Source organism: Bubalus kerabau, chromosome 1 (assembly GCF_029407905.1).
Source record: "Bubalus kerabau isolate K-KA32 ecotype Philippines breed swamp buffalo chromosome 1, PCC_UOA_SB_1v2, whole genome shotgun sequence".
In the NCBI taxonomy this organism is placed as follows: domain Eukaryota; kingdom Metazoa; phylum Chordata; class Mammalia; order Artiodactyla; family Bovidae; genus Bubalus; species Bubalus kerabau.
In genome coordinates, this window is record NC_073624.1 from 217,260,280 (window position 1) to 217,287,843 (window position 27,564).

Here is a 27,564-nt window from a genome sequence, read left to right on the forward strand (position 1 = left end):
ATTGAAAGCAGACTAATGTTATCTAGACCTCAAGGAAAAATCAGAAGAAACTAAATCCTGACATCATTAGAGCTGGCCATTTTGCATATATATGTTCAAAGGATGTGTGCCCATGATATATCAGAAACATCACGCTGGTACTTGTTTAAGTTTCTTCACAGTCCAGTGTATAGTAGTGCACAGTCCGGTGTACGTCCAAGGTATGTCCAGGGCACATACAGTATGTACAACCCAGTGTACCGTATACAGTGGCGTGCCGTCCAGTGGACAGTAGTGGACAGTCCAGCGCACATCTAGGGCACATCTGGTGCATAGCTGGAACACAGCTGGCCACATCTGGACACAATTGGCATACTGCCCCAATGCACATCTGGAACACAGCTAGCCACAGCTGGAATACAGCTGGACACATCTGGCACACAGCTGGCACACAGCTGGATACATCTGGACTACAGCTGGAACACAGCTGGACATATCTGGCACATAGCCCAAATGCACAGCTGGCCACATCTGGCACACAGCTGGAATACAGCTGGCCACATCTGGCACACAGCTGGAACACATGTGGAATACAGCTGGAACACAGCTGGAAACATCTGGAACACATCTGGCACACAGCTGGATACATGTGGACTATAGTTGGACACATCTGAAATACAGCTGGACACATCTGGCACACAGCTGGATACATCTGGCACACAGCTGGACACATCTGGAACACAGCTGGACTACAGCTGGAACACATCTGGCACACAGCTGGATACATCTGGACTACAGCTGGAACACAGCTGGACATATCTGGCACATAGCCCAAATGCACATCTGGAACACAGCTGGACACATCTGGTGCACAGTTCAAATGCACATCTGGTGTAGAGTCCAGTGTACACCTGGTGTACAGTCCAAGGGCACATCCCACTGTGCAATGTACAGTCCAGTGTATGTCCAGTGTACACCTGTATGCCTACTGTATTGTCCAGTGTATGTCCAGTGTACACCAGTGTGTCTAGTGTATAGTGTACAATTCAATGTACAGTGTACACCTAGTGTACAGCCCAGTGTCTGTCCAGTGTATAGTGTATATAAAGTGTATAGTCCAGTGCACATCCAGTGTACAATCTATACACTGTAGTGTATGTCCAATGTCTTTGTGCTTGTCTTCTCCATATTCACAAAATTCTATGATTGGTTCTTATAGTCATTCTTAAAAGAAATGGCAATGAACAAGTAGTAGGTTCAAAGAAGAAAGAATAAAAGGAACAAAATTTAAGTGAATTGAAAATTGTATTGCTTGACACTGAATTCAGGTCAGTGATGTGCAAGGGCAAGTTACTGAACTTCTCTGTATATGTTTCTCATTTTCTTCAGCTGTATTGTAAAAATGTTAGCCACCCCTCTTTAGACTTACAGTTTTTAGTAATAATTTCTTGATCTCTCAAGAATGTGAGTCAAGAAGAGCCGAAGGAAACATGACAGTCCAATGTAATGCGGTATCCTTCATTTCTCTGTTGTCATCTGATTGGTTGGTGAGATCTGAGTTGTTCTTAATTTGCTAAGTCATTTTTTCCACTGTTCTAACTAGCTACCATGTCAATCTTTCCATTTCAATTGCTGCTTTAAGGTCTAAAGCTGTGGGAAAGGAAGGACTAGTAAACCCATTTATGAACATGATTCCTGACTGCCATCGGTCCTTCCTCTTCATAGCTTTTTGGGCCAGAGCCAATGTCCCCATTTTAGGGATAAGTCTGGAACAGCAACTGCTGGCACCCCAGGATCGTGTCTCCATCCCAGAATTCTGGGAAATTTTAATATTGCTTACTGACCACCAAAAAGAAGTGCCAAACTGGTTGGGCAATAGGCTAAAGTGAAGCCTACCCACACCTATTTGTAAGGCTCTAGAAGAGAGGTATCTGCATCTGCTATCCAGGGATGCAGGGGGAACAGACTAGCCCTTCTGGTTGGTTGGCCCCAAACTCATGGGACTTCTAGGGTTGCATGGTTTTCCCTTCAGAACTCCTGTGCTGACAACGTCTCTCCCTCCTGTGCCTCATGGACGAATTCAGTGTCATTCCTTTATATCTCCAACTGTTTTAGGACATCACACCTAAAAACCTCTTCAGGGACTCAATTTGCTTGTGGCCAAGGGCAGGCATTTTACAGGCTCGCTGGCTGTCAGCAGAAGGAGTCTCCTGGGATTGGAGGCTATGAGGAGCAGCTCTTTCATATCAATCTGCTCTTCATTGAAAGGTTATACAGAAAGCCCAGTGGTTCAGCCACTCCTGGAAGCTCCCTGGGAAAAGCTTCCCACTGTCCACAACTTCCAAGGAACCTTTGACATGAATGGGAAGAATCTTACATCCCTCTTCACACTCACACAACCACCAGGACCCTCTCTTTGGATATATAGCATATGCTTCCCAGAATCGACCTTTCCCTTAATTGGTAAAAATTCCAACCTGGTGCATGAATTGTCCTCTAGATCAACATTCTCTAGGTGGCTGTGAACAGCAAAGAATAACCCTGAAATTATGAAGAATATTCTAATTTGGGCCGAAGACCAGATGCTGGTTAGACTTTGGGCCCCAGCAGTCACCAGGGTCACTTCTTACTCACTTAGCTCAATCCAGGAGCATTACATTCAGAAATCCTGTCAACACAAGTGTGACATCAGGGATGGGGTGAAATACTCTCTGCTTTAAATAACATGTATTTTTATATTTTGATAAATCAATAAAAATCACTACATAGAAAAGGCTGTGCCAAAGCTCCATGTATCTCCGCAACTGTGTTATTGAGTCAGCCCTTCTGTACCAACTGGCCACAGCGTAGAGAAGTGCGCCCCTAGTGGCCTGCGGGTTAGAGGCAGTGAGAGGCTCCACCAAAGTGCAGACACACAGGCCTAACCCCCAGTTTGCTCTCTGGCTTATGGAGAGGCTTGGAGTACGGTCTTGAGCCACTTTGGTGAAGGTGGAGGGAACGCTTGTCAGGTAGTCTATCTCTGGAAAACAAAATGCAGTCTCACTAATGTCCAAAAGCCCGAGATATCAAAGATGTTTGCTACCATGTTGCTTATAATAGCTGAACATTAGGAGCAACTTCAAAGCTCCCAAATAAAGGTCTAATTACATGAATTATGTTATATCAATATATTGAGATTCTATGTCATGTCTACAAAGCAGAATACTACTCAACAGTATAGAAAGATAGTCATAGTGTATTGCTGAATGATAAAGGAAGGCCATAAAACAGTCTGTAAAGTGTGCATGTGTATACATACACACAGAAACAGTTTTTTCTATGTGATAAGGAAAAAAAAATTGAAGAATATGCCATGCCAGGAGAGCTTAAAGCTATGAAAATGGTGTGGTTCTATATATTTCTTAATTGAAGTATCAGTATCAGTCAGTTCAGTCACTCAGTCGTGTCCAACTCATGGACTGCAGCACGCCAGGCCTCGCTGTCCATCACCAAATCCCGGAGTTTGCTTAAACTCATGTCCATTGTGTCAGTGATGCCATCCAACCATTTCATCCTCTGTCATCCCCTTCTCTTCCTGCCTTCAATCTTTCCCAGCATCAGAGTCTTATCCAAAGAGTCAGTTTTCTGCATCAGGCGGCCAAAATATTGGAGTTTCAGCTTCAGCATCAGTCCTTCCAATGAATATTCAGGACTGATTTCCTTTAGGATTGACTGGTTGGATCTCCTTGCAGTCCAAGAGACTCTCAAGAGTCATCTCCAACACCAAAGTTCAAAAGCATCAGTTTTTAATGGCTCAGCTTTCTTTTTATAGTCCAACTCTCACATCCATACATGACTACTGGAAAAAACATAGCTTTGACTAGATGGACCTTTGTTAGGCAATGTAATGTCTCTGCTTTTTAATATGCTGTCTAGGTTCGTCATAGCTTTTCTTCCAAGGAGCAAATATCTTTGAATTTCATGGCTGCAGTCACCATCTGCAGTGATTTTAGATCCCCCCAAAATAAAGTCTCTCACTGTTTCCATTGTTTCCTTATCTTTTTGCCAAGAAGTGATGGAGCTGGATGCCAAGATGTTAGTTTTCTGAAGGTTGAGTTTTAACCCAACTTTTTCACTCTCCTCTTTCACTTTCATCAAGAGGCTCTTTAGTTCTTCTTCACTTTCTGCCATAAGGGTGGTGTCATCTGTGTATCTGAGGTTATTGATTTTTTTTTCTGGCAGTCTTTATTCCAGCTTGTGCTTCATCCAGCCTGGCATTTTGCATGATATACTCTACATATAAGTTAAATAAGCAGGGTGACAACATACAGCCTTGAGATACTCCCTTCCCAATTTGGAACCAGTCTGTTGTTCCATGTCCAGTTCTAACTGTTGCTTCTTGACCTGCATACAGATTTCTCAAGAGGCAGGTCAGGTGGTCTGGTATTCCCATCTCTTGAAGAATTTTCCACAGTTTGTTGTGATCCACACAGTCAAAGGATTTGGCGTAGTCAATAAAGCAAAAGTAGATGTTTTTCTGGAAATTTCTTGCTTTTTCAGTGATCCGACGGATGTTGGCAATTTGATCTCTGGTTCTTCTGCCTTTTCTAAGTCCAGCTTGAACATCTGGAAGTTCATGGTTCACATACTTTTGAAGCCTGGCTTGGAGAATTTTGAACATTACTTTGCTAGAGTGTGAGATGAGTGCAATTGTGTGGTAGTTTGAGCATTCTTTGGCATTGCCTTTGTTTGGGATTGGAATGAAAACTGACCTCCAGTCCTGCAGCCACTGCTGAGTTTCCAAATTTGCTGGCATATTGAGTGTAGCACTTTCACAGCATCATCTTTTAAGATTTGAAATAGCTCCACTGGAATTCCACCACCTCCACTACCTTTGTTCATAGTGATGCTTCCTAAGGCCCACTTAACTTTGCATTCCAGGTTGTCTGGCTCTAGGTGAGTGATCACACCATCGTGGTTATCTGGGTCATAAAGATCTTTTTTGTATAGTTCTTCTATGTATTCTTGCCACCTCTTCTTAATACCTTCTGCTTCTGTTAGGTCCATGCCATTTCTGTCCTTTATTGTGCCCATCTTTGCATAAAATATTCCCTTGATACCTCTAATTTTCTTGAAGAGATCTCTAGTCTTTCTCATTCTATTCTTTTCCTCTATTTCTTTGCACTGGTCACTAGAAAGGCTTTCTTATCTCTCCTTGCTATTCTTTGGAATTCTGCATTCAGATGGGTATATCTTTCCTTGTCTCCTTTGCTTTTTGCTTCTCTTCTTAGCTATTTGTAAGGCCTCCTCAGACAACCATTTTGTCTTTTGCATTTCTTTTTTGGGGGATGGTATTTTAATTGAAGACTTAAACTTCTTTTAATTGAAGTATAGGTGATTTACAATATTGTGTTAGTTTCATGTGTACAGCATAGTGTTTTTGCAGATTATATTCCACTCTAGATTATTATAAGAAAATGGCTATAAATCCCTGTGTTGTATATTATTGCCTATCTATTTTATACATGATAGTTTGTTATTTTTGTATATTAACATATACTTAAATGTATTTCCTAAAAATCAGCATTAAATACTAGATAACTTTGCAACCCAATTTTAAAAAATTAAACAAGATCCCTATATATGTTGTCCACCTTGAAACAAGGGACACATACAGACTGAAAGTGAAGGCCTGGAAAAAGATATTCCATACAAATAGAGACCAAAAGAAAGCAGGAGTAGCAATACTCATATCAGATAAAATAGACTTTAAAACAAAGGCTATAAAAAGAGACAAAGATGGACACTACATAATGATCAACAGATCAATCCAAGAAGAAGATATAACAATCATAAGTATATATGCACTCAACATAGGAGCACCACAATATGTAAGACAAGTGCTAACAAGTATGAAAGGGGAAATTAACAATAACACAATAATAGTGAGAGACTTTAATGTCCCACTCACACCTATGGATAGATCAACTAAATAGAAAATTAACAAGGAAACACAAACTTTAAATGATACAATGGACCAGTTAGACCTAATTGATATCTATAGGATGTTTCACCCCAAAACAATGAATTTCACCTTTTTCTCAAGTGCACACGGAATCTTCTCCAGGATAGATCACATCCTGGGCCATAAATCTAGCCTTGGTAAATTCAAAAAAACTTAAATCATTCCAAGCATCCTTTCTAACTACAATGCAGTCAGATGAGATGTCAATTACAGGAGAAAAACTATTAAAACCCCAAACATATGGAGGCTGAACAACACACTGCTGAATAACCAACAAATCACAGAAGAAATCAAAAATGAAATCAATATATGTACAGAAATGAATGAAAATGAAAACACAACAGCCGAAAACCTATGGGACACTGTAAAAGCAGTACTAAGGGGAAGGTTCATAGCAATACAGGCTTACCTCAAGAAACAAGAGAAAAGTCAAATAAATAACCTAACTCTACACCTAAAGCAACTTGAAAAGGAAGAAATTGTGAGCCCCAGGATTAGTAGAAGGAAAGAAGTCTTAAAAATTAGGGCAGAAATCAAGGCAAAAGAAACAAAAGAGACCATAGCAAAAATCAACAAAACCAAAAAAAGCTGGTTCTTTGAGAAGATAAATAAAATTGACAAACCATTAGCCAGACTCATCAAGAAACAAAGGGAGAAAATCAAATCAACAAAATTAGAAATGAAAATGGAGAGATCAAAACAGATAACACAGAAATAGAAAGGATCATAAGAGACTATTATCAGCAACTATATGCAAATAAAATGGACAACTTGGAAGAAATGGACAAATTCTTAGAAAAGTACAACTTTCTAAAACTGAACCAGGAAGAAACAGAAAATCTTAACAGACCCATCACAAGCACGGAAATTGAAACATAATCAGAAATCTTCCAACAAACAAAAGCCCAGGACCAGATGGCTTCACAGCTGAATTCTACCAAAAATTTAGAGAAGAACTAACACCTATCCTACTCAAACTCTTCCAGAAAATTGCAGAGCAAGGTAAATTTCCAAACTCATTCTATGAGGCCACCATCACCCTAATATCAAAACCTGACAAAGATGCCACAAAAAAAAAGAAAACTACAGATCAATATCACTGATAAACATAGATGCAAAAATCCTTAACAAAATTCTAGCAAACAGAATCCAACAACATATTAAAAAGATCATACACCATGACCAAGTGGGCTTTATCCCAGGGATGCAAGGATTCTTCAATATCTGCAAATCAATAAATGTAATACACCACATTAACAAATTGAAAAATAAAAACCATATGATTATCTCAATAGGTGCATAGAAAGCCTTTGACAAAACTCAACATCCATTTATGATAAAAACCCTCCAGAAAGCAGGCATAGAAGGAACATACCTCAACATAATAAAAGCTATATATGACAAACCCACAGCAAACATTATCCTCAAAGGTGAAAAATTGAAAGCATTTCCCCTAAGTCAGGAACAAGACAAAGGTGCCCACTTTCACCATTACTATTCAACATAGTTTTGGAAGTTTTGGCCACAGCAATCAGAGCAGAAAAAGAAATAAAAGGAATCCAGATTGGAAAAGTAGAAGTAAAACTCTTGCTGTTTGCAGATGACATGATCCTCTACATAGAAAACCCTAAAGACTCCACCAGAAAATTACTAGAGCTAATCAATGGATATAGTAATGTTGCAGGATATAAAATCAACACACAGAAATCCCTTGCATTCCTATACACTAATAATGAGAAAACAGAAAGAGAAATTAAGGAAACAATTCCATTCACCATTGCAATGAAAAGAATAAAATACTTAGGAATATATCTACCTAAAGAAACAAAAGACCTATATATAGAGAACTATAAAACACTGGTGACAGAAATCAAAAAGGACACTAATAGATGGAGAAATATACCATGTTCATAGATTGGAAGAATCAATATAGTGAAAATGAGTATACTACCCAAACCAATCTAGGGATAGGATCAAGCTACCAACAGTATTTTTCAGAGGACTAGAACAAATAATTTCACAATTTGTATGGAAATACAAAAAAACCTCAAATAGCCAAAGCAATCCTGAGAAAGAAGAATGGAACTGGAGGAATCAACCTACCTGACTTCAGTCTCTACTACAAAGCCACAGTCATCAAGACAGTATGGTACTGGCACAAAGACAGAAATATAGATCAATGGAACAAAATAGAAAGCCCAGAGATAAATCCAAACACCTATGGACACCTTATCTTTGACAAAGGAGGCAAGAATATGCAATGGAGAAAAGACAATCAATCTCTTTAACAAGTGGTGCTGGGAAAACTGGTCAACTACTTGTAAAAGAATGAAACTAGAACACTTTCTAACACCATACACAAAAATAAACTCAAAATGGATTAAAGATCTAAATATAAGACCAGAAACTATTAAACTCCTAGAGGAAAACATAGGCAAAACACTCTCTGACATAAATCACAGCAGGATCCTCTATGACCCACCTCCCAGAGTAATGGAAATAAAAGCAAAAATAAACAAATGGGACCTAATTAAAATTAAAAGCTTCTGCACAACAAAGGAAACTATAAGCAAGGTGAAAAGATAGCCTTGAGAATGGGAGAAAATAATAGCAAACAAAGCAACAGACAAAGAATTAATCTCAAAAATATACAAGCAACTCCTTTAGTTCAATTCCAGAAAAATAAAAGACCCAATCAAAAAGTGGGCCAAAGAATTAAACAGACATTTCTCCAAAGAAGACAAACAGATGGCTAACCAACACATGAAAAGATGCTCAACATCACTCATTATCAGAGAAATGCAAATCAAAACCACAATGAGGTACCATTTCACACCAGTCAGAATGGCTCCAGAAATGCTGGAGAGGATGTGGAGAAAAGGGAACCCTCTTACACTGTTGGTGGGAATGCAAACTAATACAGCCACTATGGAGAACAGTGTGGAGATTCCTTAAAAAACTGGAAATAGAACTGCCTTATTACCCAGCAATCCCACTGCTGGGCATACACACCGAGGAAACCAGAATTGAAAGAGACACGTGTACCCCAATGTTCATCGCAGCACTGTTTATAATAGCTAGGACATGGAAGCAACCTAGATGTCCATCAGCAGATGAATGGACAAGAAAGTTGTGGTACATATACACAGTGGAATATTACTCAGCCATTAAAAAGAATACATTTGAATCAGTTCTAATGAGGTGGATGAAACTGGAGCCTATTATACAGTGAAGTAAGCCAGAAAGAAAAACACCAATACAGTATACTAATGCATATATATGGAATTTAGAAAGATGATAACGATAACCCTATATGCGAGATAGCAAAAGAGACACAGATGTATTGAACAGTCTTTTGGACTCTGTGGGAGAGTGTGAGGGTGGGATGATATGGGAGAATGGCATTGAAACATGTAAAATATCATATGTGAAATGAATCGCCAGTCCAGGTTTGATGCATGAAACAGGATGCTCAGGGCTGGTGCACTGGGATGACCCAGAGGGAGGGGATGGGGAGGGACGTGGGAGGGGGGTTCAGGATGGGGAACACATGTACACTCATGGCAGATTCAAGTCAATGTATGGCAAAACCAATACAATATTGTAAAGTAAAATAAATAATTTAAAAAACAAATGGTTGTATTTTCTTGATTCTAAGGCATTTCCTTGTCCTCCAGTATTTTAATATTTCTGAAATTGCAGTGTGTTTCAAGTCACTGTGTACATTTAAGTTGGTGTTTCTTTTAACAACAGCATCTCAGGGTGGTCAATCAATATCAGTAACTGAAGAAATGTGGTGTTTAAAATGAAATAAACTAGCAAGAGTAAAGTGTCTTACTGCCTTGAGCTGTTTCAGAGCTGGTGGGCTTGATGACCCTGTTTGCATCCTCATGAAGGGCTCCAAACCAGTCCTTGAGTCGGGAAGCAAGGTTTCTCAACTCCTTGTCCGTGCAGGCTGGAGAAAAAGCAGATGGAACAAACATTAAGTCTGTGGGCTCTCTTCCCTTAACAAGCAATGCTCCAAACAGAACTCTCTCTCCAACTAGGATGTAACTCCCTACCCCACTGTGAAAATGCCCCAAAGATGTTGCCTTCATAGGTAAAGAGTGTGACAAAGTAAGAGCCGAGACTCCCAGGCAAGCAGCGCTATGCAAACCTTAACGTGGACTGCCTCTGCACTCTGAAAGCAAGCTGGGGTGGTCTTAGCATCACGTACCAGCCTCCAAAAGCTGTTATGGGTCCTTTTGCTAACCTGATCAAACTTACTGTTGCAGTTTGCCAGAGAAGATCACATTTTCCACTGAACTCATGCCAAGAGATAAACACTTAGGGATAGCTAATGCTCTTAGGGAAAGGCAGCCTGGGATATCAAAAGACCCCAGTATGAGCAACTCTCAATTTTGCATCAGCTCACATGTGGGTTTCTGAGTGTGGCATATTTTGCCGGCCTTTGGACAGACTGATTTGAATTTCGCTTATGGACAGATGGATGCCTCGTCCCTGAAAGAGTCCTTTTCTGCAGCCCATCTTTAACTAACCAGCTCATCTTTTAGGGTATGACAGAGAAGATTTAATGAACACTCCTTCTGAGAACAAGAAACTCCAGATGCTGGATGGATAGGTGCAGGCTATCTGACAGTCTCAGCAAGAACTAAGACTGGAGGAGAGGAATCCCCAAAGGAGGGACAGTGGCACACAGAAGGGAGCTGACTTTCCCTTGCTACCTGATTTTACCCTAATTCTAGGTCCTGAGAATCCTGACAAAGGGTCCAGGCAGTGGGCCTCTAGCAAGAGGCAGAACACCCAGCACTGCATTTAGCAGTTTGCATCGAGAGGGACAGGAATTAGAGACCCAAGGAGATAAAGTCTCAATAAAGAAAAAGTGAAGCCCACCACTGTCACTTTTCCCAAATTCTAAAAGCCATGCAAATCACCATTATGACACAGAGCTGCATTCTGAATGTCTCACGGTGCTGGCAAGATGCAGATGAAGGCTAGAATCTGTCAATGCAGAGGGACCCCAGCGAACACCCAGGCTCTCCACCGGAAGACACACGGGCAGTGATAAAGGACCCATGGGTCTCACTCAGACGCCCATCCAGCCTTCACTTGGCTGTGCCCATCAGCCCCCATCTGCCCTGCCAAGGGGTGAATCCTCTCCAGAAGACAACAATACTAGGCAGAGCCTCTCCTCCTGTTTACCTTGCATTTAGGAGAGCCCCTCTTTCCTGAGCCTGGGGTTTGGTACTTGATGGAGAACACAGCCCAACTTCCTAAACCTCAGGGAGGAAAGGACTCTCTTGCCCTCCACTGGAGGTGAGGTGGTGAGCAGACCCAGGTGAAGTCTATGCAACCTGAGTGTGCTCATGTCTAGCTGCTGCCTTCCTTCCAGTCAGGAGCCACAGCTGAACTCTGTAAAGCATGGAACGTGTGACCATTGCTTATACCCAGGTCGCTAATGACCTCAAGACAACACCTGGCTTCCAACAACCAGAACATGATTGTATCTGAAAACACCAGCCAGGAAACGGCACTGAGGACTGTCTGGAGAGGCAGCAGAGTATTTGAGCTCTGGGATGCCGCTGCCTGGTGTGAACCCCAGCTCGACCACTGACTTGCTGGGTGACTCAAACCAGCCACTTAACCCCTCAGCGCCTCCGTTTCATCATATCTGTAAACTCAAGGTATCATTATTATGTGACTATGAAATAGACAAGGCATGTAGCATGCTGAGGAAAACACCTGGTATACAGTAATTACTCAGCATGTGCCAGCTATGATTTTTATTACCTCTACTATTATTTTTATTTTAAAACTGATGATATATAGGTAAGTGTAGAGCAACTGCCACAGCATTCAGAAAACTAGCAAGACAAATACACTAGCTAAGTTGCTTCAGTCATGTTCAACTCTGCAAAACTATGGACTGTAGACTGCCAGGCTCCTCTGTCTATGGGTTCCCAGGCAAGAATACTGGAGTGGGTTGCCATGCCCTTCTCCAGGGGATCTTCCCGACCCAGGGATTGAACCTGTGTGTTTATGTCTCCTGTACTGGCAGCCAGGTTCTTTACCACTAGCACCACCTGGGAAGCCCCAAAGACAAATACAGCTAAACACAATTGGCTTTGGACACACAACTGGCTTCGGCATACCTCTGTGCTAAACTGGTTTTGGCGCACACAGATACCTCTGCTATCCAGTAGAATTACCGTGAGCCACATGTGACTATTTTCCTTTAAATTGATGAAAAGGAAATAAAAGTTAAAATTTAGTTCTTCATGTGCACCCATCCCATTTCCAAGTTGCTCAGTAGTCATATGTGGCTAGTGAATGACTCCATCTGGGACAACACAGATACACAGTATTTCCAGTGTGGCAGAACATTGTATAACGAGCACTGGATGAAGCTAGCCACCTTTGGGATTTCCAGCTTTCGCAGGTCCATCGTGATATCCTGACATGTAAGTCTGTGCCTCCAGCGTTTCCCTTCATTCCTTAGCAATGAGCTGAGGAAGGAGATCACATGCTCACTCAAGCTGGGGACCAGCATCCCATGTTGAACCACATGCACAGAAAGGAGGAGGAGGAGGAGGAGCTTGTGCCAACAGTGGTGATGCTCGTCTCTGCCAGGTACCAGTGCCAACCCTTGGGAGAAGCCTCCACAACAACAGCCCCAGTTCAGAGCCTCTGGGGAATAGAAGGCTCTCTTTTCTAAATTTTCGGACTTTGCACAGCTCAAAACAGGAGAGGCTGTGGTCTGTTTTTCCAAGGAGAATGGGATATAGGCTCTATAGTCAATCTCAAGTTTGCAAATGGAAAATTAATAGCATCTATTTCTTCCTGATTGCCATGCACACTGTCTGTTCTAAATGTTCTTTGAGCAGAGAAAATTGCCAAGTCAACTTGCAAAGGAAATGAATCCCCATCTCATGCTGCAGGATGAATTAGTCATGTATAACTAAACCCTGACAGATGTGCAGGTAATCTATATCTTGAGAAGACTGAATTTCCCACCAGCTTCTCAAAGTATGCAGGCTTTGGGTGGCTGATCAAGTCAGGGACTGGAGTCTTGAAGGAGCAAACCTGTCGCTTGGGGAGAAGTCCTCAAGCAGGATGGCACTGGCCTGCGTAGAGAGAGATCAGAAGCCGAATGGAGATAGGAGGCATTCAATTACTGGGCCCTATTCATGCATAGTGTCCTCAACCGAACAGTTCTTATAAGGAGCAAATCAGGCACAGTCTGCCTGGGGCCAGATATGTCCCAGAGGAAAAAATATTCAGAGACGATGGCACACAGAGAACTATTTGCTCAGATTCGGTATTCTAGCCACAGTGCAGCCCATCTCCTATGGGAGAAAAGTGCTTGCCTTTTAAGGTGCCTCTTATAGCCCCCGAAAAAGGCAGGAGAGGAGGATTAATGCTCCAGAAATAGGGGCCCTGACGGGTGCCTCCCGTACACTCGGTTCCTTCCTTGGGAAAAGACACTTCTGTGTGGAGAAAACCATAAAACCACATTCAAATCACACTCTGCCCAGAGGTGGGCCAATCCTTATGATTTCTAGAGGGCTGTCTGGTAGTCTCTCCTGGTGAGAGAAGCAAGGTTCTCAGGCCACCAGCATCTGATCATCAGAGGGGAAGATGCTGCTGTCTTGGGAGAGGATCTGGCCAAGTTGTGAAGACCAGGACCGTGTCCCCATCCACTGCCATATTTCCTGAATGGTGGGCGCAGCCAGCGCTCTGCCCTCCATGCTCCATTCTCTTCCTTTCACTCCCAACCCTGGCTTTAGCTAACTTTTAATTGTTTTCATTCTCCTACTCATCTCTGCCCAACATCCTCTTCTGCAATCTTTCCATATCTACCTTCTTATTTCTACAGGTTACTCTCTTTCTTCCATGATCTCAATCTGTCCAGCATGGCTAGTGTTGGCGGCATCTCTGAGATCGACTGACCCCCAATCTCTGCCTCCTCCTAGAATCAGAGTGCGGCCCTGCCCAGCACTCATAACCACAGGGCAGACACCCAGGACTGCCTGTCCTGACTCCCACCAAAGTCCCCTGCTTCTTGCTATCTCTGCTGCCAGCCCAGGCACCACTGGGACCTCCCACCAAGTCAAGGCTCCCAGTCTTGCTCCCCACTTTCCCTTTGCCATCCAGCAGCCAAAGTGATCTTTCCAAAAGGGAAATTTGATTAAGTCACTTTCCCACTTAGCTACTCCAGAGGGCCTCAATTGCTCTGCACAAGCCCACCCAGACTCCTTAATGTGATCCCAGTGGCCTCTGCCTCCAACTCTTTTTGCTCCTCCTGGGCCTTGAGGCTCTGCGCTGTCTTTTGCACACACCGTTCTGATGGAGCACGTTTCTTCTCTTTGTCTTGCTAATGCTTATCTTCTGTCAGATTTCTGCTTTAAAGCACACCTGTAACTTCCAGCTCAGTGTCCATCTTCCCTTCTAAATCATAGCAACATAAAACACGCCCCGAGGCTGCCTTGCCCCAAGGCTCAGCTCTTGGAGCCCAGCACCTAATGCAGTCAGTTCCTGGCATAAAGAATGCTCCCAATGCATACTTATTAACTGGGCATAACAGTGCTCTTGCTGCCTTCTGTAAACTTCCATCCATCCATCTGCAAGATGGTCTAATAAAGCTTAGCTCCTAGCATCACCACATGGAGTGAGATGAGATAGTATCAGTAAAACCTAGCTCACAGCTACTGGCTTACAATGGGGACTTGATAAATTTATGTTCCCCTTCCCATCTCCCAGTTGTCTGCATAATATGTTAGAATATTATTGTTATGCTTTTCATAAAAGCCCGAGGAGATGCCTGGAATATAAAGAATGACATCTCTCCTTCACTTATTTTGTATGTGGGTCAGTACAAGTCCAGAGATTTGGGTTGTAATAGTTGCCTGCTTCTTCCAGGTGGCAAAGCTACGTGAGGGGAGGGGGGCATCTGATTTCCCTCAACACACACCTCCATTCTCGGCACTTACCATAAGGATAATCGTTACTCGGAATATATGTACTGAAAGAAACTGTGTGGCACGGGTTACAAACTCCCCAAGTCAAATCGCCATCAGGTGGCAGGGACAGGATTTGGATCTCAGCTGTCTCCTTGCTGGGCTGCCCCTGGGTCCTGGACCAGCTTTCTGGATTGACTGGGCTTGTGAATAGCCAGTACTAACTGAGGCAATTAATATACCTGCTCCATGCTGTACATGGAAAAAAATCGAAACCTCAGGCCCTCATAGGTAAAGGAAGCTCTGCCAGCGGGGCAGGGAGGCAGCTAGCCGAGCAGCAGAGGATGGAGGGAGCACCATCAGGCTTTACTGTGAGAACAGTTGTCTTTTGGAAGGGCTGACTCCAGCCTGCTGCCTTCCTGTTATGCTCCCAGGAGCATCTATCATCTGTGCAGCCACTGGGGCTTCATTAGAGAAAAGGAGAGGGCTGCTACGTTATTGCAAATGTGCAGGCAGACAGCTCTCCCTCCCCCAGGAAAGTGCAGCACTCAGGCAGAGAAGGCCCAGGTAATCTCTTGTTCTCCCAGCAGACCTGCCCTGTCTGTTTGGAAAATATGAACGAAATGCAATAAGCAAATGTAAATAAGGTGCATGCAGCCTCTGTGGATGGTATACAACCCTGGGAAGAAAATGTGATGGCTTTTTCTACCTGGGCTCTTTCCCCCTCCACAAGGCCTGGAGCTTTTAAGCGGGTATGAAGCCTGTGGGCTTTGAATGCAGACCGTGTTGAAATAAAGCTGGGAGTAAGTACATCATGATGGCTCAGTGGATGGGAGGGAGAAGGGGCACTGTGGCCAACAGCATCGGGTAGAAAGTGGTGATGAGGTCATATAGCCCTGGCAGGGTCAGGAGAGAGGAAGGGGTGCCCTGATCTATGAGTATGTGCCTGTGGAGGGGTCAGTCGAGCTGAGCACTGCTTCTTCACTGAATGAGTGTCAGTAGCCTGGCCCTGCCCACCCCCATCACCCATTCACTCCTCCTTCCCTGGCTCCTCTATCTTCCTTCAGACAAAGCCAAAAGCTAGTGAGGAAGTTTCAAGATAGGTAATGTCCAGGGAAGAGACAGGAGCTGGGAGACTGTGCTCCTTTGAAAAATGCTCCCAAGGTTGATGACTAGTATTCCAAGCTGATCTCAGCTGATTGTTGACTTTGGGGACTGAATGACATGCTACTTATACCAAGCCCTCTTAGAGGATTAGAAAAGAGAAAGGTACGGAAACAATCTGAGGTATAAACATATATAAGAGATGATGTGAAAAATAAAGGTGGGGACAGACTGTGGACATTCTGTATTTAGAGCTACAGTGCTAAAACCTAAAAGATAAAGTGTCTATGCCTGTGTGTTACAAATCCTAACTGAAGGCCACATTGGAACACCCAACTGGGGACGTTTGAAAATGGCAAATCTGACACACAACAATTTTAGGGTATCTGTGAACCTCTGCTAGGGAACCAATTACTGGTATGCTCTCACAACTCAGAAAATCTTGCAACTAAAGAACCAAATGAGAAAACCACCGCTCCTGCTCAAGGACCCTCCCTCTCCAACCCTAGCCTTACCAATGCTTAGTTCAGGGTGCTGGAAGAAGCTAATATGAAAACAGAATGTAATTTAAACTTTGGTGCTTCTGAAGGTAATTAAAGAGTTGGGCTGGACTGGAGTTGTCTCTGGAGCAGGCCAGCAGGCCTCTCAGAAATGGAGACCCAGTGCCGGCCCTTTCAGACTAATCTCCTTCGGCCCTCCTAGGTGCTGTTTGTGCATAATTACTTAATCAGAGCAGCAGTGGATCGATGCACTCAGAGTGTTTGCAATTAGCGTCTTCTCTAAAAGGCCTTCTTCAGGGCAGAATTAGATGCTGAGCTGGATCAACACAAGGACGCCTTCCTGAACCGTGCTGCCTAGGGTCCAGCCTCCTCTTTCTACCCTGACATCCTCATGCTGCTGGGAACCTTCAGTTACACGTAGTCTTCTCCCCAATAGGGACTGGGTCCCTCATGCTGTTGAATATCCAGCAAGCAGCAAGTGCACCAGGGCTGGCAGGGGGAGTCTGCAAGGAGCACTGAAGAGGGGGTGCTGCACTCCACGGGAGCTTGAAAGACAGGAAGGAAGAGCTACAATTGCTCCTTGGGCTACAGTTTTGGGGTGCTGATCAACTAGGACTGAAATAGGTGAGGGTTGATTCTGCTTAGTATGGTTTTAGGAACAATAACCAGTCATTCTGCTTTAAAAGAATCCTGGGGAGGCAGGAGAGAGTATCAGCTCTGGAGGATGACAGCACTGGGCTCAGATGCCATCCTAGCTGAGACTGGACAGGGGCTTTCCCAGTGGCCAGTTTCCTCATGTGCAGAATGGAGGTGACGACAGGACAAGTTTGCAGCTTTATGGGAGGATTAGGCTAGAACAGACTTAAGTGTTCAGCACTTTGAAACCACTGGCTCTGAGATTATTTGTGTCTGTGGATCCACCAAATGTAAAAGGATGGGACTCCAGATCATGAGCATGGTATTTTCACATGAAACGATCCCTGAAGCCAGCTAGTAAGACAAGATTCTTCTCTGCTGTTTCTCAGAGCTTAGGCAACATCTCCAAGGTCCTACAAACCCAAGTCTCCTGATTCGACATTCACTTGGTCTACTCACACACCACCACCCCAGATGCCTGCACCTGGGGCACTCAGGGCCCATATGCAAGAGAGACACTCTTCCCCAAGTTAAAGACCACATACCTGAAACAAAGGTGAGAACCACACTCCCTGCCCTGAATACAAACAGGAGTATAGCACCGCATTAAGAGTTCAAGATTCTAATACGGATGATCAACAGGCACATGAAAAGATTCTCAGCATCACTAATTATTAGCGAAATGCAAATCAAAACTACAGTGTGGAGGTACCAGTCAGAATGGCCACCATTAAAAAGTCAACAAATAACAAATACCGGAGAGAGTGGGCAGAAAAGGGAACCCTCCTACACTACTGATGGGAATGTGAATTGGTGCAGCACTCTGGAGAACAGTATGGAGGTTCTTTGTTGTTGCTGCTGTTGTTGCGTTACTGTCATATCGTGACTCTTTTTGTGACCCCATGGACTGTAGCCCACCAGGCTCCTCTATCCATGGGACTTCCCAGGCAAGAATTCTGGAGTGGGTTGCCATTTCCCTGCCCAGAGAATCTTCCCAACCCAGTAATCAAATCTGTGCCTCCTGCATTGGCAGGTGGATTCTTCACCACTGAGCCACCATATGGAGGTTCCTTAAAAAACTAAAAACAGAACATCATATGATCCAGCAATGCCAGTTCTGGGCATATATCCAGACAAAACTATAATTTGAAAAGATACATGTACCCCTATGTTCATAGTAGCATTGTTTACAATAGTCAAGACAAGAAAACAACCTAAATGTCTATCAATAGATGAATGCATAAAGATGTGATATACATAGACACATATATATGTTCATCTATGTGTGTGTGTATGTATACGTATATATATAGAAAGAGAGACAGAGAGAGACATGAATTTGAACAAACTCTAGGAGATAGTGTAGGACATGGAATCCTGGTGTGCTGCAGTCCATGGGGTTACAAAGAATCAGATATGACTTAGTGACTGAACAACATATAAATATATAAAGGAATATTATTCAGCCATCAAAAGAATGTAATGCCATTTGCAGCAACATGGATGGACCTAGAGAGTATCATACTAAGTCAAGTCAGAAAGAGAAAGACAAGGAAATATGTGAGAAAATATGACACAAATCAACATATCTACAAAACAAAAACAGATGCACAGATATATAGAACAGACTTGCAGTTGCCAAGGAGAGAGAGGGTACAGGTGGGAAGGATTGGGAGTTTAGCAGATGCAAGTAATTATTATATATAGGATGGATAAACAACAAGGTCCTATTGTATAACACAGAGAACTATATTCAATATACTGTTACAATATACTATGACAATATAATGGAAAAGAATATGAAAAACAATATACTATATTAATATAATTAATATATTAAGTATAATATATATAAAAGAATATGAATATATATTTATATGATTGAGTTACTCTGCTATATAGAAGAAATTAACACAACCCCTGTAAATCAAATGTACTTCAATGAATTAAAAAAAATTTTTTTTAAGTTCAAACTTCTGGCTCTATCAGCCCTGAGTTTGAACACCAGCTCTCAGTTTACAAGTGGTTGCTTTTCATGTATCACTGCTCTTCTCCAAGCCTCAGGTCTTTCATCTGTAAAATGGTGATATTAACAGTCTCAACCTCTTGGGTTATGGTAGGGATTTACTGTGAAGATGAAGCTTTCAGAAACCAGCAGGCAACCACAAGTATCCTCTCTTCTGAGGAACGTCAGGGGCTGGTTGCACTTACCCTTGAGATCTAAGAGATATGCTGCCAGCCATAGCAGTTTTAATGACAGAAAATAAAACTAGGTAGATAGCAAAGTGAATCAGTTATACCTCATTGTAAACCAACTATATTCCAATAAAAATTTTTAAAAAGAAAAAAAAATTGGGGCTTCTTGCAGGGATTTTATTTTTTTTCATTAATTTAATTGGAGGCTAATTACTGTACAATATTGTAGTGGTTTCTGCCATACACTGACATGAATTAGCCATGGGTGTACATGTGTTCCCCATCCTGAACTCCTCTCCCGGCTCCCTCCCCATCCTATCCCTCAGGGTCATCCCAGTGCACCAGCCCTGAGCACCCTGTCTCATGCATCAAACCTGGACTGGCAATCTATTTCACATATGGTAATATACATGTTTCAATGCTACTCTCTCAAATCATCCCACCCTTGCCTTCTCCCACAGAGTCCAAAAATCTGTTCTTTACATCTGTCTCTTTTGCTGTCTCACATATAAGGCCATTGTTACCATCTTTCTAAATTCCACACATATGTGTTAATATACTGTATTGGTGTTTTTCTTTCTGACTTACTTCACTCTGTATAATAGGCTCCAGTTTCATCCACCTCATTAGAACTAATTCAAATGCATTCTTTTTAATAGCTGAGTAATATTCCTTTGTGTATATGTACCACAGCTTTCTTATCCATTCATCTGCTGATGGACATCTAGGTTGCTTCCATGTCCTGGCTATTGTAAACAGTGCTGCGATGAACATTGGGGTACATGTGTCTCTTTAAATTCTGGTTTCTTCGGTGTGTATGCCAAGCAGTGGGATTACTGGGTCATATGGCAGTTCTATTTCCAGTTTTTTAAGCAATCTCCACACTGTTCTCCATAGTAGCTGTACTAGTTTGCATTTCCACCAACAGTGTAAGAGTTTTCCCTTTTCTCCACACCCTCTCCAGCATTTATTGTTTGTAGACTTTTTGATAGCAGCCATTCTGACCGGCATGAGATGATACCTCATTGAGGTTTTGATCTGCACTTCTCTGATAATGAGTGATGTTGAGCATCTTTTCATGTGTTTGTTAGCCATCTGTATGTCTTCTTTGGAGAAATGTCTGTTTAGTTCTTTGGCCCATTTTTTGGTTGGGTCATTTATTTTTCTGTAATTGAGCTGCAGGAGTTGCTTGTATATTTTTGAGATTAATTCTTTGTCAGTTGCTTTGTTTGCTATTATTTTCTCCCATTCTGAGGGGATTTTAAAAGCATACACAAGGTGAATTCCCATTTCTAATTGGAGATCATCTCAAAGAATTGAGCGAGGTTGTGCCTGCTCAAATTAAATTGCATTATTACATGTAATTCCAGTTTTTACTTTTCAGTGCCTAAAACATCGATATATATGCATGTTTCTCTTATCCTTAGAGGATGCATCATTTTGTGTAAAAACAAGCATGAGCAAAGGAATTAGGACTCCATTATTCAGGAGCTTGCTAATAAAGTCCTTCTTAAAAAGCAATCTTTGAAAGAACTTAAAATACATTAAACTGGGAGGAAGATGAGTTAAACCAATTAGTGGTACAACCTACAAGAAAAGACAGATAGATTTCCCTATTAAACCCATTACTGTTCTCAGTAACCAGATTTGAGGAGACTTTAATGTTTCTCTTGATTCTAATGATAATCCTTCATCTGGAAAAAGAAATACATTCAGAACTTGTACAACATTTGTAAATGTGCATTAGTGGAGTAGCATTTATAACAATAATCTGGAGCAGAGAGGTTAGCTTGATGAAATAAGCTTTTAAAACTTCTGATAAAAATCCACAGATTTTCCATACTCCAGGGCAAAACAAAATGTTATATATGCAAAATATTGGTCAAAAATTGCTAGCTCTGGCTTTACTTGTCTTTGTCAGGCAGTAGGTAAGCATTTCCCTACATGGGAAACCTAGAATAGATGAGCAGTAGTGCAGAAAATAGCAGTTTTAAAGAAGGATTTCATAGCCAACCACATTTCCCAGGTCCTCAACTAATAAAGACTAAATTGGAAAAAAATCATGTTCTCACTTAAAATGAGATATGGCAGAGCCCTGGGAACAGGGCAGGGATGTGGAGGGTCAGTTCCTGCATGGCTCATTCCACTGCAGAGATGCAGACTCAGTGCCTGCAAATCACTTTTGTGTTTTATTAATGTCTGAGCTCAAATGGCTGGTGGCAGTCAGGGAAGGCTTCCAGGAAGAAGCAAGACTAGAGCCAAGGCTCGTGTGCAGGGTTGACTGGGAAAAGGAGAAGACATTCCAGGCAAGTCTTAGAAATAATGAGGAAGCCAACTGGAATGAAGTGACTATTTAATTTTTACAGCTGATTTATATTTAAATTAGCTCTACTCAAGCACACCAACTTGAGCATAATTTGCTCTAATTCTGAATCATAAACATATACAAAAATCAAACATATAAATGTGTGTATATATAAAATCTCCTGTAGATCTATGTAGAGACAGTTCATTATTTTACACATTATATACATGTTTACATGCATTTCAAGGACCCTTTTCTGACCAGGTGAAACACTGACTATTCAAGGACTGATACACAAGCCTATATCTGCAAGAGGTTTTAGTAACGGAAAACATATTTTTTAGGGTACATATAAGAAGAATCTCCATTCCTAACTGGAGATTTGTGTCCAGTATAATCTGTTCAAATTCAAGGTCCAAATTGGGGCATTTTTAAACAAGGTTCTGTGTTTTTCAATCCCTAAAGACCAATACATGCATGTATGTTTTGACCTTAAATATGACATAAAGTTTGTTGTTTAACAGAATAGGAAGCGACAGAGGATTGGCAGAAGACCATGACTGCCAAGCTTGGGATGGAGAGGTGATGCTGATGGCCTAGGATGTATATGGAACCTACCACCCTCTTCTCATGACAAAGGTCCAGAAGAACCTCCAGGGGTGCTGGAGTCTAGAGTGAGAGGGTAGAGGTTGGAGCAGGAACTGAAAACTCCCAGTGGTAACTGAGGTCAGGACAGAATGGTCGTGGATGTGCCTGGAGCAGATGCAGCCTGGCATCTTCACATTCATGCTTCTTGTGGACAAGCTGATAGAAGATGAGGATAAATAAAGCAAGGTCTGGAGAAGAACTGCCTTCTGGAACCATATAGGGTGTCTTAAGCTATTCCAAGTTCTGCCAGGTTCAGTGAAAAACTCACTGTTCTCTTCACCCTTGAGGTTATACAGCTCACTCTAAATTTGTCTCCACTGTACCCCTGTAGCCTTAGGGCAGAAATGACTATAGCTGCTTAACGTGATAAGATGGTATCCAGCCTCAAGGGACTTTCTTTGGACTCACAGAGGGCCTCTGACTGGCAAAAAGATGAAATAGTAGCTATTATTATTTCTGTTTCTATAAATATTTCTATATTTGGTCACAATAGATTGTTTAGCGATTTGGTGCCTAACAAGGCATAGCTAGCAACTTCCTATTTCCCCTCCTAAATATCATAATAAACAAAGTAAACAGAAAAAAAAGTTATAAATTCCATTTTCAGTAAAACTAGAAAAGAGATATCATCCATAGCTTTAAACAATATAGCAGAAACCACCCAGATGGAAGTAAAATGTCCAGGTAGGGCAATAAAAAATATCAAAAATATGTTTCTGATATGTGAAGGACTCCTCCTGAGGTGATAGATCCACATTTCCTGCTCAGCAAGAACTAAGGGACCTGAAGAAAGGATGGGGCACAGATCAAACAGATGCTACACAGGTAGAAAAATGAGTAAGAAAGCAGGAAAAGAGTGTAGTGGCCTAAGGGCAGCAGGTCTCAGAAAATGCTCATAGCATTGTTCTTTCTATCAGTAAGAAGCACTCCAAAGTGTAACTTTGGTACAGCAAGAACTGTGGAGATAGGTGATGAGAGAAACCCTCTAAAGGCTCATCTGTTTCAGAGAAACAGAAAAGAAACACAGAGCAGCCATCTTAGCAGGGAGCCATCTATCACCGGTAACACTGAAGTGAGTGCTTTTTATTGTGGGGGCTATATAAGAAACAGGTTTCACCCCCTCCATCCCTAGGACTCCCTTTCGAACAGGTAAGCCATTAAACTCTTAACTTATTGTAATATATTTTTAAAGATGCTGACATGTAGATATTGTTCTTGTTCAGTCACTCATTGGCATCTGACTCTTTGCTACCCCATGGACTGCAGCACACCAGGATTCCCTGTCCTTCACCATCTCCTGGAGCTTGCTCAAACTCATGTCCATTGAGTCGATGATGCCATCCAACCATCGCATCCTCTTCTCCTCCTGCCTTCTATCTTTCCAAGCATCAGGGTCTTTCCCAATGAGTCAGATATTTGCATCATGTGGCTAAAATATTGGAGCTTCAGCTTCAGCATCAGTCTTTCCAATGAATATTCAGGATTGATTTCCTTTAGGATTGACTGGTTTGATCTCCATGGAGTCCACTCCATCTCTTCTCCAACACCATGTTTTGAAAGCATTTAATCTTCAGCTCTCACATTCATATATGACTACTGGAAAAAAATGTAGCTTTTACTATACTCACCTTTGTCAGCAAAGTAATGTCTCTGCTTTTTAATACACTGTCTAGGTTTGTCATAGCTTTTCGTTCAAGGAGCAAGAGTCTTTTAATTACATGGCTGCAGTCACCATCTGCAGTGACTTTGGAGCTCAATAAAATAGTCTTTCACTGTTTCTCCATCTATATGCCAGGAAGTGATGGGACTGGATGCCATGATCTTCGTTCTTTGAATGTTGAGTTTTAAACTAGCTTTGTCACTCTCCTCTTTCACCTTCATCAAGAGGCTCTTTCATTCATCTGTGCTTTCTGCCACAAGGGTGGTGTCACCTGTGTATCTGAGGTTATTGATATTTCTCCCAGCATCTTGATTTCAGCTTGTGCTTATTCCAGACCAACATTTCTCATGATGTACTCTTCATATAAGCTAAATAAGCAGAGTGACAGTATACAGCCTTGACGTACTCTTTTCCTAGTTTTGAACCAGTCCATTGTTTTCTGTCTGGTTCTAACTGTTGCTTTTTGACCTGCGTACAGGTTTCTCAGGAGGGAGGTAAGGTGGTCTGGTATTCCCATCTCTTGAAGAATTTTCCATAGTTTGTTGTGATTCACACAGTCAAATGTTTTAGTGTAGTTAATGAAGCAGAAGTAGATGTTTTCTAGAATTCTGTTGCTTTTTCTATGATCCAGAGGATGTTGGCAATTTGACCTCTGGTTCCTCTGTCTTTTCTAAATCCAGCTTGTACATCTGGAATTTCTTAATTCATGTACTATTGAAACCTAGCTTGGAGGATTTTGAGCATGACCTTGCTATCATGTGAAATGAGCACAACTGTATGGAAGTTTGAACATTCTTTGGCATTGCCCTTCTTTAGGACTGGAATGAAAACTGACCTTTTCCAGTTCTATGGCCACTGCTGAGTTTCCCAAATTTGCTGGCATATTGAGTACAGCACTTTCACAGCATCATCTTTTAGGATTTGAAATAGCTCAGCTGGAATTCCATCACCTCCACTAGCTTTGTTTGTAGTAATGCTTCCAAGGCCCACTTGACTTCACTCTCTAGAATGTCTGGCTCTAGGTGAGTGATCACACCATTATGGTTATCCAGGTCATGAAGATCTTTTTTGTGGAGTTCTATGTATTCTTGCCACCTCTTCTTAATATCTTCTGCTTCTGTTAGGTCCGTACTATTTCTGTCCTTTATTGAAATGGACATGAAATGAACATGAAATGTTCCCTTGGTATCTCTAATTTTCTTCAAGCAATCTCTAGTCTTTCCCATTCTATTGTTTTCTTATATTTCTTTGCATTGTTCACTCAAAAAGGCTTTCTTATCTCCTCTTGCTATTCTTTGGAACTCTGCATTCAGATGGGTATATCTTCCCTTTTCTCATTTGCCTTTCACTTCTCTTCTTTTCTCTGCTATTTGTAAAGCCTCCTCAGACAAACATTTTGCCTTTTTGCCTTTCTTTTTCTTGGGATGGTTTTGATTACTGGCTCCTGTACAGTGTTATGAACCTCCATCCATAGTTCTTCAGGAACTCTAATAGATTTGTTCCCTTGAATCTACTTGTCAACTTCCACTGTATAATTGTAAGGGATTTGATTTAGGTCATAGCTGAATGGCCTAGTGGTTTTCCCTATTTTCTTCAATTTAAGTCTGAATTTTGCAATAAGGAGATCATTATCTGAGCCACAGTCAGCTCCCAGTCTTGTTTTTGCTGACTGTATAGAGCTTCTCCACCTTCAGCTGCAAGGAGTATAATCAATCTGACTTTGGCATTGACCATCTGGTGATGTCCATGTGTAGAGTCTTCTCTTGTGTTGTTGGAAGAGGGTATTTGCTATGACCGGTGCATTCTCTTGGCAAAACTGTTAGCCTTTGCCCTGCTTCATTTTGTACTCCAAGGCCAAACTTGCCTATTACTCCAGGTATCTCTTGACTTCCTACTTTTGCATTCCAGTCCCCTATAATGAAAAGGACAGCTCTGATGGGTGTTAGTTCTAGAAGAACTTGTAGGTCTTCATAGAACCATTCAACTTCAGCTTCTTCAGCATTAGTGGTTGGGATATCAGCTTACATCACTGTTGTTTTTGAGGTTGCCCCAGTACTCTATTTTGGACTCTCTTGTTGACTATGAGGGCTATTCTATTTCTTCTAAGGAATTCTTGCCCACAGTAGTAGATATAAAAGTCATCTGAATTAAATTCACCCATTCCAGTCCATTTTAGCTCATGGATTCCTAAAATGTTGATGTTCACTCTTGCCATCTCCTGTTTGACCACTTCCAATTTACCTTGATTTATGGACCTAACATTCCAGGTTCCTATGCAGTATTGTTCTCTACAGCATTGGACTTTACTTTCACCACCAGACACAACCACAACTAGGCATTGTTTCTGCTTTGGCTTAGCCTTTTCATTCCTTCTGGAGCTATTTCTCTGCTCTTCTTCAGTAGTATATCAGACACTTCCCAACCTGGAGAGTTCATCTTTCAGTGTCATATCTTTTTGCCTTTTTATACTATTCATGGAGTTCTTAAGGCAAGAATGCTGCAGTATTTGCCATTCCCTTCTCCAGTGGACCACGTTTTGTCAGAACTCTCCACCATGCCCCGTCCATCTTAGGTGGCTCTACATGGCATGGCTCATAGTTTCATTGAGTTAAACAAGGCTGTGATCCATGTGATCAGTTTGGTTAATTTTCTGTGATTGTGGTTTTCATTCTGTCTCCCCTCTGATGGATGAGGATAAGAGGTTTGTGGAAGCTTCCTGATGGGAGGGACTGGCTATGAGGAGAACTGGGTCTTGCTCTTGTGGGCAAGGCAATGCTCAGTAAATCTTTAATCCAATTTTCTGCTGATGGGTGGGGCTGTGTTCCCTTACTGTAGTTTAGCATGAGGCCAGACTATGGTAGGGGTAATGGCAACCTCTTCCAAGGAATTATGCCAGCATGTTGATATTATATATATATGTATAATATGTGCTTTCCATATATATATTATTTCATAAAAATTATGGAAAAGAGAAACAAAACAAAGCTTACCACAGAACACTCAGCATAAAAGTGGTAACAGTGAAAATATGTATACACCATGAATTAAGATAAAACAATTACTTTTATGAAGAAAGACAATAAAACAATATTCAAGGACTCAGAGAAGAGATGAAGCCACAACAGATGAGACAGGCTGTGAACATTCAGGTCCCAGGAAAGAAGTAGAAAGAACATCCAGAATCATCATAAAAATGAAGCTGGATTGGAAGAAGCACAAGGGAGGACACTGAGGGAAACTCACTGAAAGAGAAGGATGCTAAAATAAAGAGAGTGAACAACATGAAAAGGAAATAAGAAATTACAAAGGATTAGAGAGCAAATTACAGCTATAGAAAGGAGGCAAGGGAAATCCTACATGTGCATAATTGGAGCCTCTGAAGACACAAAAGAAAACATTGGAAGAGGATATATGTTTAAAATGTAATTCATTAACCCATTCCTAAAATAAAAGAAGAATTGAAGCTACATATTGAAAAGGCACAGCATGAGCCAGGGAAAATCAGCCTAGAATAGTCAACTCAGACATTTAAATCTATCCTAACAAAGTTGTGGTTTAGTCACTAAGTCATGTCT

The 27,564-nt window shown here is 41.7% G+C and overlaps 1 protein-coding gene across 1 annotated transcript in view; it reads right to left on the reverse strand.

Moving 5' to 3' along the window:
* Positions 1–27,564, reverse strand: part of SPOCK1 (SPARC (osteonectin), cwcv and kazal like domains proteoglycan 1) — a 579,344-nt gene that overhangs the window by 24,970 nt on the left and 526,810 nt on the right. The window contains exon 7 of the mRNA XM_055554552.1: positions 9,822–9,938. Coding sequence (XP_055410527.1) covers positions 9,822–9,938 — 117 coding nt within the window. The remainder of the gene's footprint in view (positions 1–9,821; positions 9,939–27,564) is intronic.